At 39.4% G+C, this 15,374-nt stretch overlaps 1 protein-coding gene across 1 annotated transcript in view; it reads right to left on the reverse strand.

Annotated features, from left to right (window-relative positions):
* Window positions 1-15,374, reverse strand: part of CDH4 (cadherin 4) — a 382,192-nt gene that overhangs the window by 13,161 nt on the left and 353,657 nt on the right. The window contains exons 14-15 of the mRNA XM_072413664.1: window positions 10,139-10,278; window positions 8,816-8,980 (exon numbers count right to left, since the gene is read on the reverse strand). Coding sequence (XP_072269765.1) covers window positions 8,816-8,980; window positions 10,139-10,278 — 305 coding nt within the window. The remainder of the gene's footprint in view (window positions 1-8,815; window positions 8,981-10,138; window positions 10,279-15,374) is intronic.

The raw sequence follows: 15,374 nt of genomic DNA on the forward strand, positions 1-15,374 counted from the left end.
CTGAAATAATCGAGGCTTTGAAATAACCGAGCTCAGCTCTTTAGGGACTAGTGGATGTAATCCATCAGGTCCTGGTCCTTTGTCAGGCTTAATTTTACACAACTGTTTGTCAGTCATATCAATTTTGAGCCACTGAGGCTCATTTAAGGCAGTGCCATTGCTATTAGCAATTTAGACTTCAGCTCTGCCATTTTCCTTTGTGTACACAGAGCTAAAAAAAAGTTTAATAAATCCCCCTTTTCTTTTTCCCCAGTTACCAACCCAGAGGCATCCTTTAAGGGGCCTAGATGCTCAGTTCTGATCTCTTTGCTTTTAATATACAGTAGACTCTCGACTAACTGGCCTAATGTGGTGGCAGGATAGGCCAAAAAACAAAAAAGCCGGATAGTCCCATTAATAAAGTACAATACTCACCTGCATACACGGGCAGTGTTCCTCTCTCGGCACCTGCGGATGGTTCCGGAGAGCAGGCAGCAGCAACGTTGCAACGTGTGCCATACAGGAGCACCGCAGCAGACGTCTGCCCGCGCCGCCCCAGCATTTTAGAATGAAAATTTTTGTTTTTCAGGCTCTGTACTAGGCTGGATAGTACGGAGGCCTGGTAGTCACGAGTCGGTTAGGCAGGATCCTACTGTATTTAAAAACATTTTTTGGGGGTTTGCCTTTGTTCTTTTTTTCTTGTTTTTGGCCTCCTTTTTTTTTTACCCATGGAGAGAATGGGAATGTCTTTTTTTACATATTGTCTACCTATTGAGTCTTTTGACTTTTCTTACTCCTTTTTGCTGGTTGGTATTTTTATATGTGGATGTAAGGTCTCTAAGGACCTGCTGACGCTAATTGTTTTGATATATATTGCGGTTCAATTTTATGATGCCACTATACACTATATTACATTGTTTTTGCCCTGGAGATTGGGGAACGTTTCTCTGGGCATTTTGAGACTTATTCTCAAAGCCTTGTTCTCTTCCACCTGGCCAACATGCATAAAATAAAAATTATACCATGGAATGTGAAGGGATTGCGATCCCCCAATAAACATATGTTCGTTTTGAGACATCTCCAAAGCTTAAGGCGGATGTGGCTATGCTGCAGGAGACTCACCCAGCTACCTCAGATTTTTTTACATTGCGTAAACTTTGGGTGGGAGAAGTGGTGGGTTTTCCTGCAGCTGGCCGAAAGGCTGGCCTAATAATATTGTTCAATAAACGTTTTCAGGGTACTGTTACCTCTTCACATTCAGATGCCGAAGGTAGGATGTCTACAGCCACAGCTACAATGGGCGACCAGCAGGTTACTTTTTCACAATATATATGCCTTCAACTCACCTAGGACTGGATTTTTCCAGTAGCTAGCAAGCTGGGTGGCCAGAATCAAACTATCCATAAGATAATTGGGGTGATTTTAACTCAGTGATGACTGAGTGGGAGGATAGATCCCGTGTCACAACGGGAACTGCTTACCAGGGGGAGCCAGCATGTCCTTGGGTCCCTTTGCTTTTACATAATTTTGTAGAATCTATGCATCTCCAGGATTCCTGTAGACAGTGGCTCCCCTTAGAATGTCTGTATACCTACGTTTCCACCAGTTCATGGTACACAAGCCCGACTGGATTTTTTGTTCTGTACGCCCTCTTTGGCCAACTTTGTCTCTGATGCAAAAATACACACTATCGCAAATTCTGACCATGCTCCTATTGAGCTGTGGTGGTTTTCTGCTGTCCCCCAAGGGTAATACTATTTTATGGAGGTTCCCTTCTTTTTTGTACAAAGACCAGACCTTTCATGCAGAGTTACGGACAGCCTAACATTATTACATGTCACCAATGAGATGCATTGGGTTAACCCACCCCTATTTTGGGAGGCGGGTAAAGCATACCTAAGAGGACGGGTACTTTTACTTTTTTACTCCTATGTTACGAAATGTAGGAAGTAGGCTGCGGAGAATTTTTTTCTGGCCCTTTAGAAATTGCGACAGGCTCAGCCGTTACGGACCAGCCCTTTCTAACTACTAGAGAGGCCTGGACGGAGACTAAAAGGAAATTTGATGTGGGCATAGAGCGCCACAAACAATTTAGACAAGGACGTAATAATGCTAAATACCATAAGTTTGCCAACAAATCCGGTAAAATGCTAGCGAATTTGATATGGCCATATTTTTACTAACTATGGGATATCCACTATGTTTGATCCAAACTGTTTTCTGGTAAAAGACCCCCGCCAGATAAATACGATACTGGCGAATTCTTACACCCAATTTTATGGCAAACTGCAGGGAGAGTATTTTAATGATGTTCTTAATGCTCCTATTTCAGAACCGGAAATTCAGAATACAATAAAAACGTTTAGCAATGGAAAAGCACCAGGGCCCGACGGCTTTACGGACGAATTTTATAAGATTCTGGGACAGGATCTTCTCCCGGATTTATGTAAATTGTAATCCTATATGTGGGAAGGTGGCCTTTTTTTTCTCGAGTGCTCAATCCTACATGAAAGTGATCCCCAAGAAGGGTAGGGACACCAGATGACCTGAATCTTATCGTCCAATTTCCCTGATCAATGTGGACGACAATATTCTAAGATTCTGGCTAATATATTGGCTGCATTGCTACCTAGTCTAATATTACTCGCACAAGTGGGGTTTGTTAGAGGGCGCTCTGCCGTAACTAATTTACCAAAGGTACTGGCGGCCTTGGAACATGCAAAGAGAAACCCGACCGAAGATATTGCAGTTGCGAGTATTGATACCGAGAAGGCTTTCAAAAGTATTTCGACATGTCGAGTGACTCTTCACAGTACTACATAGATTCGGTTTCCAGGGTCCTTACCTCCAGGCAATGTATACCTCACCGCAAGCTAGGGTACATACCTCAGGTTTTTTATCCCAGGTCGTACCATTAGAGAGGGGGACCAGGCAAGGCTGCCCCCTTTCTCCTTTGTTATTCAATTTGGCTGTAGAACCGCTAGTATGGTATTTGGAGGTATCGCCAGATCTACATGGGCTGGTAATTGGTAATTGCGAGAAAAGGACAGTGTTTTGATTTTGAACCTGACCGCGGATTTACCATTTATCCAGAGAATTTTCTAGCAGTTTGAACAGTGGTCGGGTTTGAAGGTGAATGTGGATAAGAGTGAGGTGCTGGCCTTGACCCCACGAAGACACTCAAATTGGAGCAAGACATTCCCATTCCTGATTACAAGGGAATCACCAACCTACCTGGGAATTGAGGGTTAGTGATTCCCTTGTATGTCAGAGGGGGGGACTAATTTTCCAAATATTAGATTATACAATTTGGCATGTCTTACACGGCATATCTACGATTAGATTAAAGGTACGTCGTATGCATCAAATTGTTTATTGGAAAGAGCCATAGCCTATCCTTGGGATCTTAGAGCCATAATACATTGCAAACTGGCCTCCCTCCCTCAACACCTCAAATATAATATACTGATTAGAGATACCATATTTGCATGGAGAGAAGTAAGACGGAAAATGGGACTGGCTTTTTAGTCTATCACTTTATTGACCTTTTGTGGGCAAATCCCATGTTTCCCCACGGCATTACTCAAGTGGTTCTCCAGCAATGGATTGGTTTGGGATTAGAGCGGGCAGGAGATCTTTTTAACTCTGACGGGGGACGATTACTCACATTTGCAGAGCTGTGTGACAAGTTGTCCTTACGAGCCAATGCCCATTGGCATTGGCTCGTAAGCATTGTAAGCATCATAGCATCCTAAATATTACCTACAATTTGTGACCTATTTGAAGTCTTTAGTTACAAGTGACCTTGTAGGTGCACCGGGACGCAATCGTTATGACAGCCTACTGCGGCTATCTGCTCCTACGATTACGGATCTCTATTGTTCTCTTCAGAGCTATTTGGTTGGAACCTTGGAAAATACGAATGTCTCAGCTTTGGGAACAGAATTAGATATAGGCTAAATAACTGGAATGTCTGGCCTATAGTAAAATGCAACCGTGCTGCTTTTTAAGGTGGCTGCAATTTTAAAGGGTTCAATGTCTTATAAATAGCAAATTTCAAAAAGAAGTGCACGGCATAGATTTCGTAGATTTTTATATCTGTATTCATGTTTTGCAGATTCTTAGTTGATCAACTAAATAATTAAATATCTCCTCTTTGTGTTTTCATGCTTTCAGGTTTGTGAGTTTGCAGTCTGCTCGGTTTCTAATATTCAAACACTGGCCATGAATGAACAAAAGTTTTTAGGGGTGTTTTACCAGAACATCCTTGGATCAATAATTGCTAATAAAAAATCAGTAATATTTATGAAATCAAAAAAAGAAAAATATACAACACAAATGAACAAAAAATGTGACTGAAACAGAATATGACATATTTCAAATCAAGTTACCAAGAACATGTGACAATAGAAGTCAAACAAATATCTTCCACTATTTGGTAAATGCTTTCTATCATGGTGATTTATTATGAATTTGAGCGAGTATAATTACAATTATTGCTGAATACTTTCCTTAATGTATATTTAAAGGGTTTTTAGCTACTGTACTGTATACAGATGTATTCGTATATGTTTCTTTAGTTTCTGCTTACATCTATGAGCAGATGAATTGGGGGAGCATAATTGAAGTTACACAATTTCCAAAATTGGATAAAGTGTATAGGATTTCACTAAACATTTAATTTTCAATTTTGGACAATAAAGGTTATTGATAGAATAACTTTAATAATGGAATCCATGTTGTAATAATATAATCTGTTAAATTTCGGGGGTTACCAAATAATGGAAGATTGCCTACTTCAATTGTCATGTGTTCTTGGTAACGTGTTTTGAAATATGGTATTTTTGTTTCAGTTATGTTTTTGGTTTATTTGTGTTGTGTATTTTTCTTCTTTTTTATTTTATAAAATATTATTTTATTATATATATATTTTTTATGAGCAACTAATGATTTGCATCCAATGTGTTTCTGGTTTAATACCTGTAAAAACTTTTGTTAAAGGCATGTGCAATATAACCTAGGGTAGCTTTGTATTTTGATTTATATACTATATTAAATTTCTTTATACACCCAATCACTTGCAAATTTTGCAAAACTGAAAGTCATTGTCCACTCCACTATACACAAGGGGAATAAATCACACCAGGTCTTCATGACTGGGACTAAACCACTTGTGTAGGTCTCATTCCGTGAGCCACCCCCTTGGTTAGTTTTTGTGTTAATAAACTTGTCAGTGTGTGTGTGTTTGTATTTTTTTTTTTTTTGTTGTATTTGTGATGAAGGAGAACAATGAGAACAAATCTTTATAGTTGAGATGTGATGGTAGGCAAGTGGATAACTGCTTTGCTTAGTGTGTTGGAGACCTAAGTTCAAGTCTGTTGACTACCTTTTGTGATGCTAAATGCCTTGTAGTTTTGAAATATTAGAAATAACGCCTCAGTATTTGTGTGAATGTGGTAGCCTAGAGGGTAAGGAGAGTGACTGATGTGTGGGAGATGTGGGTTCAAGACCACAACCTAATGTGATGCCCACATATGTTACAGGCCTGTGGGGGCCTGGGACTGGAGCAGACTGGTGGGTTGTCCATGGCCTCCAAGCTTTCACTCACCGATTGAACTCGAGACTACTGTGCTCTCAGGAATTTGCCCTTGGGGTCTACAGTGCCTTGGTGGATTTGAACTTGGGTCTACTGTGTCCTGGTCAACATTCGCATCCACTGAGCTACTCACTTCTGCTCAAAAGCTTGTGTGTTTGTTCTCCTACTTCAGGAGTTGTCAGAAATTCCAGAGTGGGTAATAAAGAATTGAACCAGCAACTCCAAAATGTCTGCTGGGCCCTGGACTGACTGCTAAACCACTAAACCAAAGCCCAGCTTGGATTTGGGGCTTTAACACTTAGCCCTTTGAACATCAAGACTAAGAAATAAAACTCCAGGTAGCGGGCTGCTCGGTAAACCACGTTGAAGTAGTAAGAAGGAAGGTAAAGTCATAAGCGGTCAGCTCTGTTAAGGGGGGCAAATGGAGGTAAAATGGAATGATGAGTTTGATGACCAGTTTCTTTATTCATATAGGCTATCTCACTAAAGTTGGGTCATAATTAGATCTTAATTAACAAATCCTACATGAATAAATAGACTGGGCCAAGCTTTGCCACTCTAAATGGATTTATGTAATCAGGACTCCATATTGCTTCTCATAGAGTTTGTAGACACTTTTTTTGACATTTAAACCACATTTTCCAGAAGTCCCTTCACCTAGTTCAGCAACATTAAATATAATCTGACACAGCAGCTTCACAAAACATTACCAAAATAAATTCTGATTCTTCTCAGAGCTCAATAATTTAGATGTAATGAGGAGGAAAGCTGAACCTGTAGGCTCTGTAACTTCTAGCAAACTCAGTTCACACACTGTACAGTTCTGAAGAATATTATCAATGTAGGCACTATAGACAGAACAGGGTCCATCAAATACACTTCGAGAGGTAGCAAAGAAGCTGATAAAGTACCTGTAAATCGTAACTAAATGATTGATAGGCAGTCTGCTCAAGTGCTTTGTATCCTAAACAACTGCATTTTTTTTCTTTGTTGTATCTTCGTCCTGCAGCCTCCTTGTAGCCACTTCAGCCCTACATATATTTTAGCAATGGCTTGGTGGCATTTCTCTTTGTGGTTTTTGGTCATTTTCCTTCATGTCTGTATATTTTGAAGAAACAGTCACACTATATTGAAAGTCCTTATGACAGGGTTACTGTTCAGAAGCATAGTTGGGAAACAGGGACAGAATGTTCTCACCCTAACAAGAAAAATCTGGGCAAGGATTTATAAATAAAAGTGTTAAAGGTGTCTGTTAAATCTTTAGCCAGACCCCAGCCAATATTTTTCTAGTGATGAATGCAAACAAATAATAGGATTGCCTGCTATGTTCAACACATAATTCATTTGTAGCGCCCACTGTGTAAGACTTGTAACAGGCAAAACTTACAGAACCCTAAGAAAAAGAAAACGTATATGGCCTTCACCCCAGAGGATGTGTGCTCAACAATGTGAATGCCCACATGGTAATAAATGCAAAAATGACCATTTTAATGTAGATTTGCAGATACTTATAACCAAATAAAATCTTTAATCGTGAATACAAAAAGTATGTTATCCTATCATTTATGTATACAGATCTACACAATAAATAAAAGCTGGAGCAAATGTAGAAGCAGAGGGATTTGAATCCCAAAATGAAATGAAATGTGCTCAAATTTATCCTCTGGTCCTGACAATAATGCATGTTTTGTGGATTCCCTCCTTGGGAATACAGGTGGATTAATACTCTAACTAAACAAGATTTGTCTGAGCTTGTGATACGATCTACATCACATGCACTGCGGAGGGGCCTGAAGGCATGTTTGTTGGGAGCCAATTAGCTGATATCGACAAACAGTTTTGATGTAACTTTCCCCAGCTGCGCATAATCATTTCCCATATTAAATGAGTCTATTTAAGTAATTTGGGTACTGCCTGATGTTAGCAGTAATGGTGCAAAGAGCAATGATGGTGTCACAGTACTACATGAGGCAAAGTCAATGGACATTCGATATTGGAGCCTGCTGGTGATTAAACCAACCAGAGACACCCATAACTGAAATATCAGTTATGGATGAACTTACAGTTTAAATGGCTGTCTTCCCTGTATGTGACAAACACATACAGGGAAAACCACCCCAGAGTTTTAGGCTAACACAATTATAGACCACCCCAGAATGTATTGACCAATATCTGAACCCAAAATCCGTTTTGACAGAAATCATTTTCATGGATAACTACACCAAAAGATCAATGTCTTTTTTTATTTGCTTTTATCTTCACAATTGCTCAGTGCAGAAACACTAGGATCAAAGGCTCCAACAGGATAGAGCAGATCCTCTGTAGAGGACAGTGCCAGAAGGTAAATACTGAAGTGCAATGTTTGGAAAAAGAAGCAGTGGAATGTGGAGTAGTGCTTTAGGAACTCTGGACTAACATGTAAAAACTTCAATTAACCCTTGCACAGGTTGTACTGCAGACATTACAGTCCCTTTCTCCTAATCAGACGTTCATCATTTACTGACACAAGGCTGGTGTGCAGGCTTAAGCAACTTAACAAATGACAGATAAAAATACAGAACAATATGTGGGTATTATAATTAAAAACATGGCTGCATTTATTATTCCTGACTCCTGCCAAATGTCCCAGAGGAAATCAAATCTCCATTTCATTAAAAAACAGGAAAGGCTTTTCTGTAATAAAAGAAAGTGTGTGCATAAAGAAACATGATATACAATAGGCTTATACTGTGAACATTCTTGATTTAAAAAAAAAACTCTCATAATGTTGCAATACATGCTTTTGGAGCCATCTAAATATTAAAAGTTCTGCTCCACTTCTCTAATGACGTCAAATTAGTATCCGGGTCCTCAAATGCCAACTTGATATTCCTCCTAATACGGAGCAGATGGTTATAGCGATAGGATTAAAACTGAAATGGGCAGCTGTATAGCCAGGGAAAAGATTTCACAAAGCATCCAATATGACTGATTGAGACCTAATTACAAATCTAAATCCCATCACATGGCCACACACTTCAAGCCAGCTGCAGTAAGTGGCGCATGTGGCACCCATGTTGGATGTGATTAGTAACATTCCAGCCATTTCAATGAAAGCAGAGTTATTTTTCCTTAAATACAGCACAGATCTTTCAATGCTCTAGTCAAGGTAAATGTTATATTTGAGACAGGGTAATAGAAATATCCTTAGACATACAAAATAAGGTAGCCTGATACAGTAGCAAATATAATAAGCTTTACCTCACTGATAAAGTCAGCAATATCTCCAGGGTGTGGTATGACAGGTCTGATTGGATATTGAGGTTCAGCTCCTACTGGTCTCTCATCCACCCGCCTGACACCGGCAACTTTGTTTAGGACGTGGTCCAAGGTCTCTGGCTGCTGTAGCTGGCTTAGATCGTAGTCCTGTTTGCATTGTAAAGAAAAAAAGAAAATGTTTGGCTATGCCAGCAAAATCTTCATTTGGAATACGTATGGAACACTTTGAGTCTCCCCTAGGTTTGGATTACACCTTCGGTTTCTTTTCTCCAAAAGTGAATGGTCAATGCTGAAAATACCTAAGGGAGTGCTCTACATACTACTAGTGTATATTTCAAAAGTTTTTCTCACTGTGGAAAAATGGAAATCATTTTTCAATTTATCTGCAGGGCTTCTAATCAGAATTTACCTTTCATTTTTGCTATACAGCACTAGGCAAAAGCAATAAATATAATTCCTAAAAATGTTCTAAATCTACTTTCTACTTATTACAAGTATAGCTTAAAGCAACTCTGTCGGTAAAATAAAATTAAAAAAACAATACATGAAAACTATTTAAGAGTCCTGCTGCCAGTTTATTCTATATTTGTTCATTATCAGAGCTTAACCATCCTCATCCCTAACCACATTTCCTGGTATGTCAGATATTTGCATCCCCCACTGACATAGCACCCAGCTCTGCGGGGGCACATTACTGACATAGCACCCAGCTCTGCTGGGGAACATTACTGACATAGCACCCAGCTCTGCAGGGGCACATTACTGACATAGCACCCAGTTCTGCAAGGACACATTACTGACGTAGCACCCAGCTCTGCAGGGAGGGGCACATTAGTGATGTAGCACCCAGCTCTGCAGGGGCACAATACTGATGTAGCACCCAGCTCTGCAGGGGAACATTACTGACGAAGCACACAGCTCTGCAGGGACACATTACTGGCATAGCACCCAGCTGTGCATGGGAACATTACTGGCATAGCACCCAGCTCTGAAGGGGCACATTACTGACGTAACACCTAGCTCTGCAGGGGCACATTACTGACGTAGCACTAAGTTTTGCAGGGGCACACTAGTGGCACAGCAGGTGCAAAGCATGAAATTGATAGCAAACACAGAAGTGTTGGATGCTAAAAATTCCAGCACCCAGTGTAGGTCTGCAAGAAAGCGAACACTAGAGTCACTGGCAGCCCAATACGTAAGCAGCATTGATGCTTTTTTTCATGATGCAGTCTTTTGTTTGTCATTTTCATGTGCTAGGTTTTGTTCATGACAAGTTTGTGACTAATTTGAAACAGGTGATGTTACCTGGTCCTCTTCTCCTCCTCCTTCCTCATCATACTTCAGTATATTGTCTCTAACATCGTCCTCTGGGTCGATGAGCAGCTGCTTGGTGTGCCTCTCCTTCTCCCTGCGTTTCATCCACATGACAAACAGAAGGACCATGGCTGCAAGAAGCAAGACACCAGCTCATTGATCCTTGTATAAATGTCCACTGTTCATCAATACAACAATACAGTTTATTGTACAGACATTGCCTTTTTGTTGCTGATATTTATATTTATTATTATTATGTCTCCCATCCTGGCTAACCGTGCCAGATTTTCTGTATTTTGCATGCATTCAGTAAAGTCCCACAACACTGTATATTTTGGGAATGATGAACTCCTAGAGTGTATGATAGCCTCACCATCATCTTGGATTTTCACACACATAAATCACTGCACAACACAAATCTAATTAAAAAGACAAATACACACAAACTATAGCCAACAAATTTAATTAAAATAGCCAGCTATTACTTACCAACCAACAACTGTACGCTTACACTTAGTTTGGCCTGTACTAGCAGCCTACAGATCAGCTGGCACAACCAAGATATGCATTAATACTGCACTTGCCAAGAACCAAACAGAATACATTAACTTCAACTTTTAAATGCAAAATGCTTATGATTTAACTTTATTTCTTTTTTGCTGGTTGGAGTGGTGGTGGCAACTTTTAGCAGTGTGTCTTTTTCCTACCACTTCCCCCAGGCTTTCCACAAAATAAATAAAATAATAGAAATAAAAACGAAATGTGACAGCTGCCTATCACAGGTCTTCAAACAGGGAGCCTCTTTATCTCACAGCCCACCCCCATCTGTGCCCTGTGGCCTGCTCCACTTTTGTTCATAATGGTTTCACCCTTTAATGGCATTCAGGGAAAATGGTGGGCAGTGTATTGGGTCTGAGTCTCTAATAGAAGCTGTCTATGCCCCTGCAGTTGTTGCCACAGTGGTGTCCAAAGGACGATTGATCGGTTCACATTCTCTACTATATTATCTGCAGCCCTTGGGGCAGGTTCCAATATATCCCTAGGGGACCATAGAAACTAAGCTGAGAACTACTGCTCACAATGAAAAAATAATGAAAAAACTTGAATGTTTATTTAAATTTATTTTGTTTATACGAAGGATTTATTGTTACTCTATTACATTTTTTTTTTACAGTAAAACATTTGAAAATGAATCGGCTAAGTAGTTAAGGTAAAAAAAATGTACGCTCATAGCTTTTCCTGGAGTGTTCAGTGTTAGGACAATCCCGCCAGATGCTCCAACAATAGTCAGCCATCATATGTACATTCCATCTACACTGATGCTCTTGCTCATCACTGACTGCACCAAGGTTTCCCGGGAAGTTAGAAAGATGGCTATGCAGAAAATGCACCTTGATGCTCATATTGCTACCAAGCATTTTGTAGCTCTCCAAGAGTTTGTGGACGATTTCTGTGTAATTATTTGTTCATGTGTTTCCAAGAAAGTCCTTGACAATGGTTTTGAATGATAACCAAGCATTATTTCGACTTCCGACATTGTCCCGATGAAATACTCATCCTTGACTGGGAATAGTGAAATTGCCACAGGTATAACAAAATAAATCAGGAATGTTTAGGCTCTTACGACGGGAAACAGCAGAGCCAGACATGATCTGAAAGAAAGGAAATATGTGTGTAGGTAGAAAAATACATTTTGCTTATTCACTACGTAAAGCAGCGCACAACCTCTGACCACACTGTCTTGCATGTAAATTAATAGCCTATACAAATCCACGCTACAATAATTGCATTAATATAAGTGGTAGAGAAAAAACCGTGATAGATGAAAACTAACTGCACTTTCAGAATCAACAAACCTATTTTGGTGTAAATAGGCTTAAAAATTGAAGTCAACAAAACATTTGTTCAAAATTGTTCCCCAGTAGAGTAGATGCTGAAACTACTTCCTGAGGGAGCCGATTCCACATTTTCACAGATGTTACATTGAACATGTGGGACCTCTTTGAGTCCTATCTGTTGCAGCTGAGAAACAGACCCTCATCCCCAGCCCTTTATTTTGCCTAATTCATTGTGCTCACCATCCCTCAGTGAGATATCACTTGATATAGAAGAGCAAAACATTGTTGGTTCCAGTTTGAGTGTCTTTTTCTTTTGCTGCTGGAGAGGGCTCTCCCGTTCCCCATGATTACATCCCATGTCAGGTTCAGTTACACCCAACATTATACACTTTCTGTATACTCTATTCATTGAGGTTCTGTACATTTATAAACCCTCATGAAGCGGACAAATTCTGCAAAACAACGCAGGATTATCAGAATTTTCCATAACATCCCAATGGTATAGATATGTGTTTGGAGTTATGTACTGAGCATTTTTATGGATTTCCCTATCCCCTCTTTTATACTTTTTGTACTTAATAAAAGATTGTTTTTATATTTGAGCCACTTATGCACTGAATTACCTTTAAAGTCCCATGAACATATCTGTTTGTCCATGTACTTGATAATTTAGGGCCGTTGGCAGTGCTAATTTATTAGCTCGAGCTCAGACAATCTAATAACCATTGCATGCTATTATTAGGTCTATGATCTACCAGAACCCCAGATCCTCTTACATTTCTAACTCCTCAAGTATTCCAGTTTTCTATCTATTTACAGATTGAATTTTCTAAACCTACTGACCCTAACTTGCATACTAACTGTCTGTGGGGCAGTGTCATATGCTTTAGCAATAGCCGAAGTACACTTTATTAACTGATATTCCACTGTCCACCTGTTTACTTACTTCCTCAAAAAAAAAGAGTACATTTTTTTGACAACTTCGTTCTTTCTTGACTATCACTTATAATAATAATAATATTTTCTAGCAAAAACTCCTCTATGTTGTTCTTTATCAAACTCTCTAAGACCTTTCCAACTATGGACGTTAAACTTACCAGTCTGTAGTTACCTGGTAATGACTTTGCTAGATAGAAACCATATTGGTCCTATACCAATCCATTGGTACCAAACCAGTGTATAACATCCCAAGTGGTAAGCCAATAATGGTAAAAATAAACACTTACCTGATCCCAGGTAGGTTTTTCTAGTGGAAACACAAAATTGTGTCAAAGTTTATTATTAAATTAATTATTAAATGTATATTTTTAAAATGTATTTAATTTATTATTTTGACATAATTTTGTGTTTTAAACTTTATTATATTCATACTATTCTAATATACTGTAAAATACATTTTCATGAAAGACAAGGTACTGCTTTTAGACATATAAATCCAGACAGAAATGAACCGCCTAGGAGATTAATGCGTCTCTAAAAATTAGAAACAATGGCTTTGAAATAACTGAGCTCAGCTCTTTAAGGACACGCGGATGTAATCCTGTTGCTTTGTTAACCTTATTTTTGTCCAACTGTTTCTCAATCATATCAATGTTGAGCCAGTGAGGCTCGTTTGAGGCAGTGATATTGCTATTAGCAATTTAGACTTCAGCTCTGCAATTTTCCTTTGTACACATAGCTATAAAGTGTTTAGTAAATCTACCTTTTCTTTATCCCCAGTTACAAACCCAGAGACATCCTTTAAGGGGCCTATATGCTTTGATCTGATCGTTTTGCTATTAATATATTTAACATTTTTTGTGGGGTTTGTCTTACTTTCTTTTGCAATCTGTCTTACACTGCGCAAAACTTCAAAATGAATCTCCTTTTTTAAAATTAGCTGTGAGCCACACGGGGTTTATTTTAGCCTCTTAAACTTTTTACCCAATATATGGAATATATAGAACAAACTTGAAACATTCCAATTTCTGTTCTGTGTTCTTTGAGGACAGTATTGTCCCCCAGTTAAAGTCACAGAGAGGCGCCCTTAATAAAGGGACATTTGCTCTCTTAAAATTGTATGTTTTATATCTTGTATCTTTACTTTTTTTGCTCCTTCTTTACAGCTCACATTAAAAAAAAAAGCTCTGCATTGTTAAAAAAAAACTAGGTCCAGCAGAGTATCATTTCTAGTTAGGGCTTCTATAAACTGTACCATAAAATTATCTTGTATTAAATTCATAAATGTCTGCTCTTTTGCTGTACCTGTAGTCCAACACCTTTTGGTTGGACTCTACATTATTGAAGGAGAGTATAACCAGGAATATTGACAGACCAGTCATGTGAAGAACAAAGCCAGAGTTTAGCAATACCAACTAAGTCATATTGCTCCTCATTCATTAAGGCTTCCAGCTCCCCTAATTTGTTTGCCAGACTTCTAGCATTGGTGAACAGGCTCTTTAAACCATTGCTGCATTTATCAGCACTATTTGCCAAATTATTTTGTTTTTCAGTACAAATAGTACTGTGTAATCCAATGTTTGTGCGTAACATGGGAAGGTCCTTATATTTATCCATAACCCTCCTCCCAACTATCCCCAATCCACCTTCCACTAGTGGCTGACCCCTGTCTGACCTTCCTCCCCCCCTTTTGAATTGTCCTAACCCTTTCTGTCCTAGTTTAAATATCCTTCCACCATTCCCAAAAATATTTCCCTAGCACAGCAGACCGCCTTCCATTTAGGTGCAAACCATCTCTGTCATACAGGTTGTACCCCAATGAAAAGTCAGCCCAGTGCTCTAAGAACCCAAATCCTTCCCTTTTGCACCAGGACTTGCGTTTATCTGTCGAAGCTCCAGATGCCTTCCCTGTGTTCCTTTAACTTTCTTTCCTTTAACTTGAAATCTAGTTCTTTAAACTGATTTTAAAGATCTTCGTCTATATATCCTGTCATTGGTTCCAACATGGACCAAGACAGCTGGGTCATGCCCAGCCCCTCCCAGCAATTTGTCCACTCTGTCCACCCATGCCGAACCCTTGCACCAGTGACACAGAAAACCATTTGGTTGAAGAGATCCAGGTGGCAAACTATTCCTGATCATGGAATCCCCTATGACCACCAATTGTCTACATGCATCGTCACATAATTTTGCAAATTTGTTAGGGTGCTCAAACACAGGGCTGGTCTTCCTTTTCTGGGTGCCCCTACCACTCCCTCTAACTATAGTAACCCAACTCCTTATATGTTCATCCTGATTAACCTCTACATTTATGCCACTGACTACCTGCTCAGTGAGCAGGAAACCCCTCTGCAGATTATTACCCACTTCTGCTCTGATAATACCATTGTTATTGTGGACAAAACTGAGGCAAAATAGTGAACCCCAACAGCAGTAACATCATGAAACAA

Source organism: Pyxicephalus adspersus, chromosome 6, assembly GCF_032062135.1.
Source record: "Pyxicephalus adspersus chromosome 6, UCB_Pads_2.0, whole genome shotgun sequence".
In the NCBI taxonomy this organism is placed as follows: Eukaryota; Metazoa; Chordata; class Amphibia; order Anura; family Pyxicephalidae; genus Pyxicephalus; species Pyxicephalus adspersus.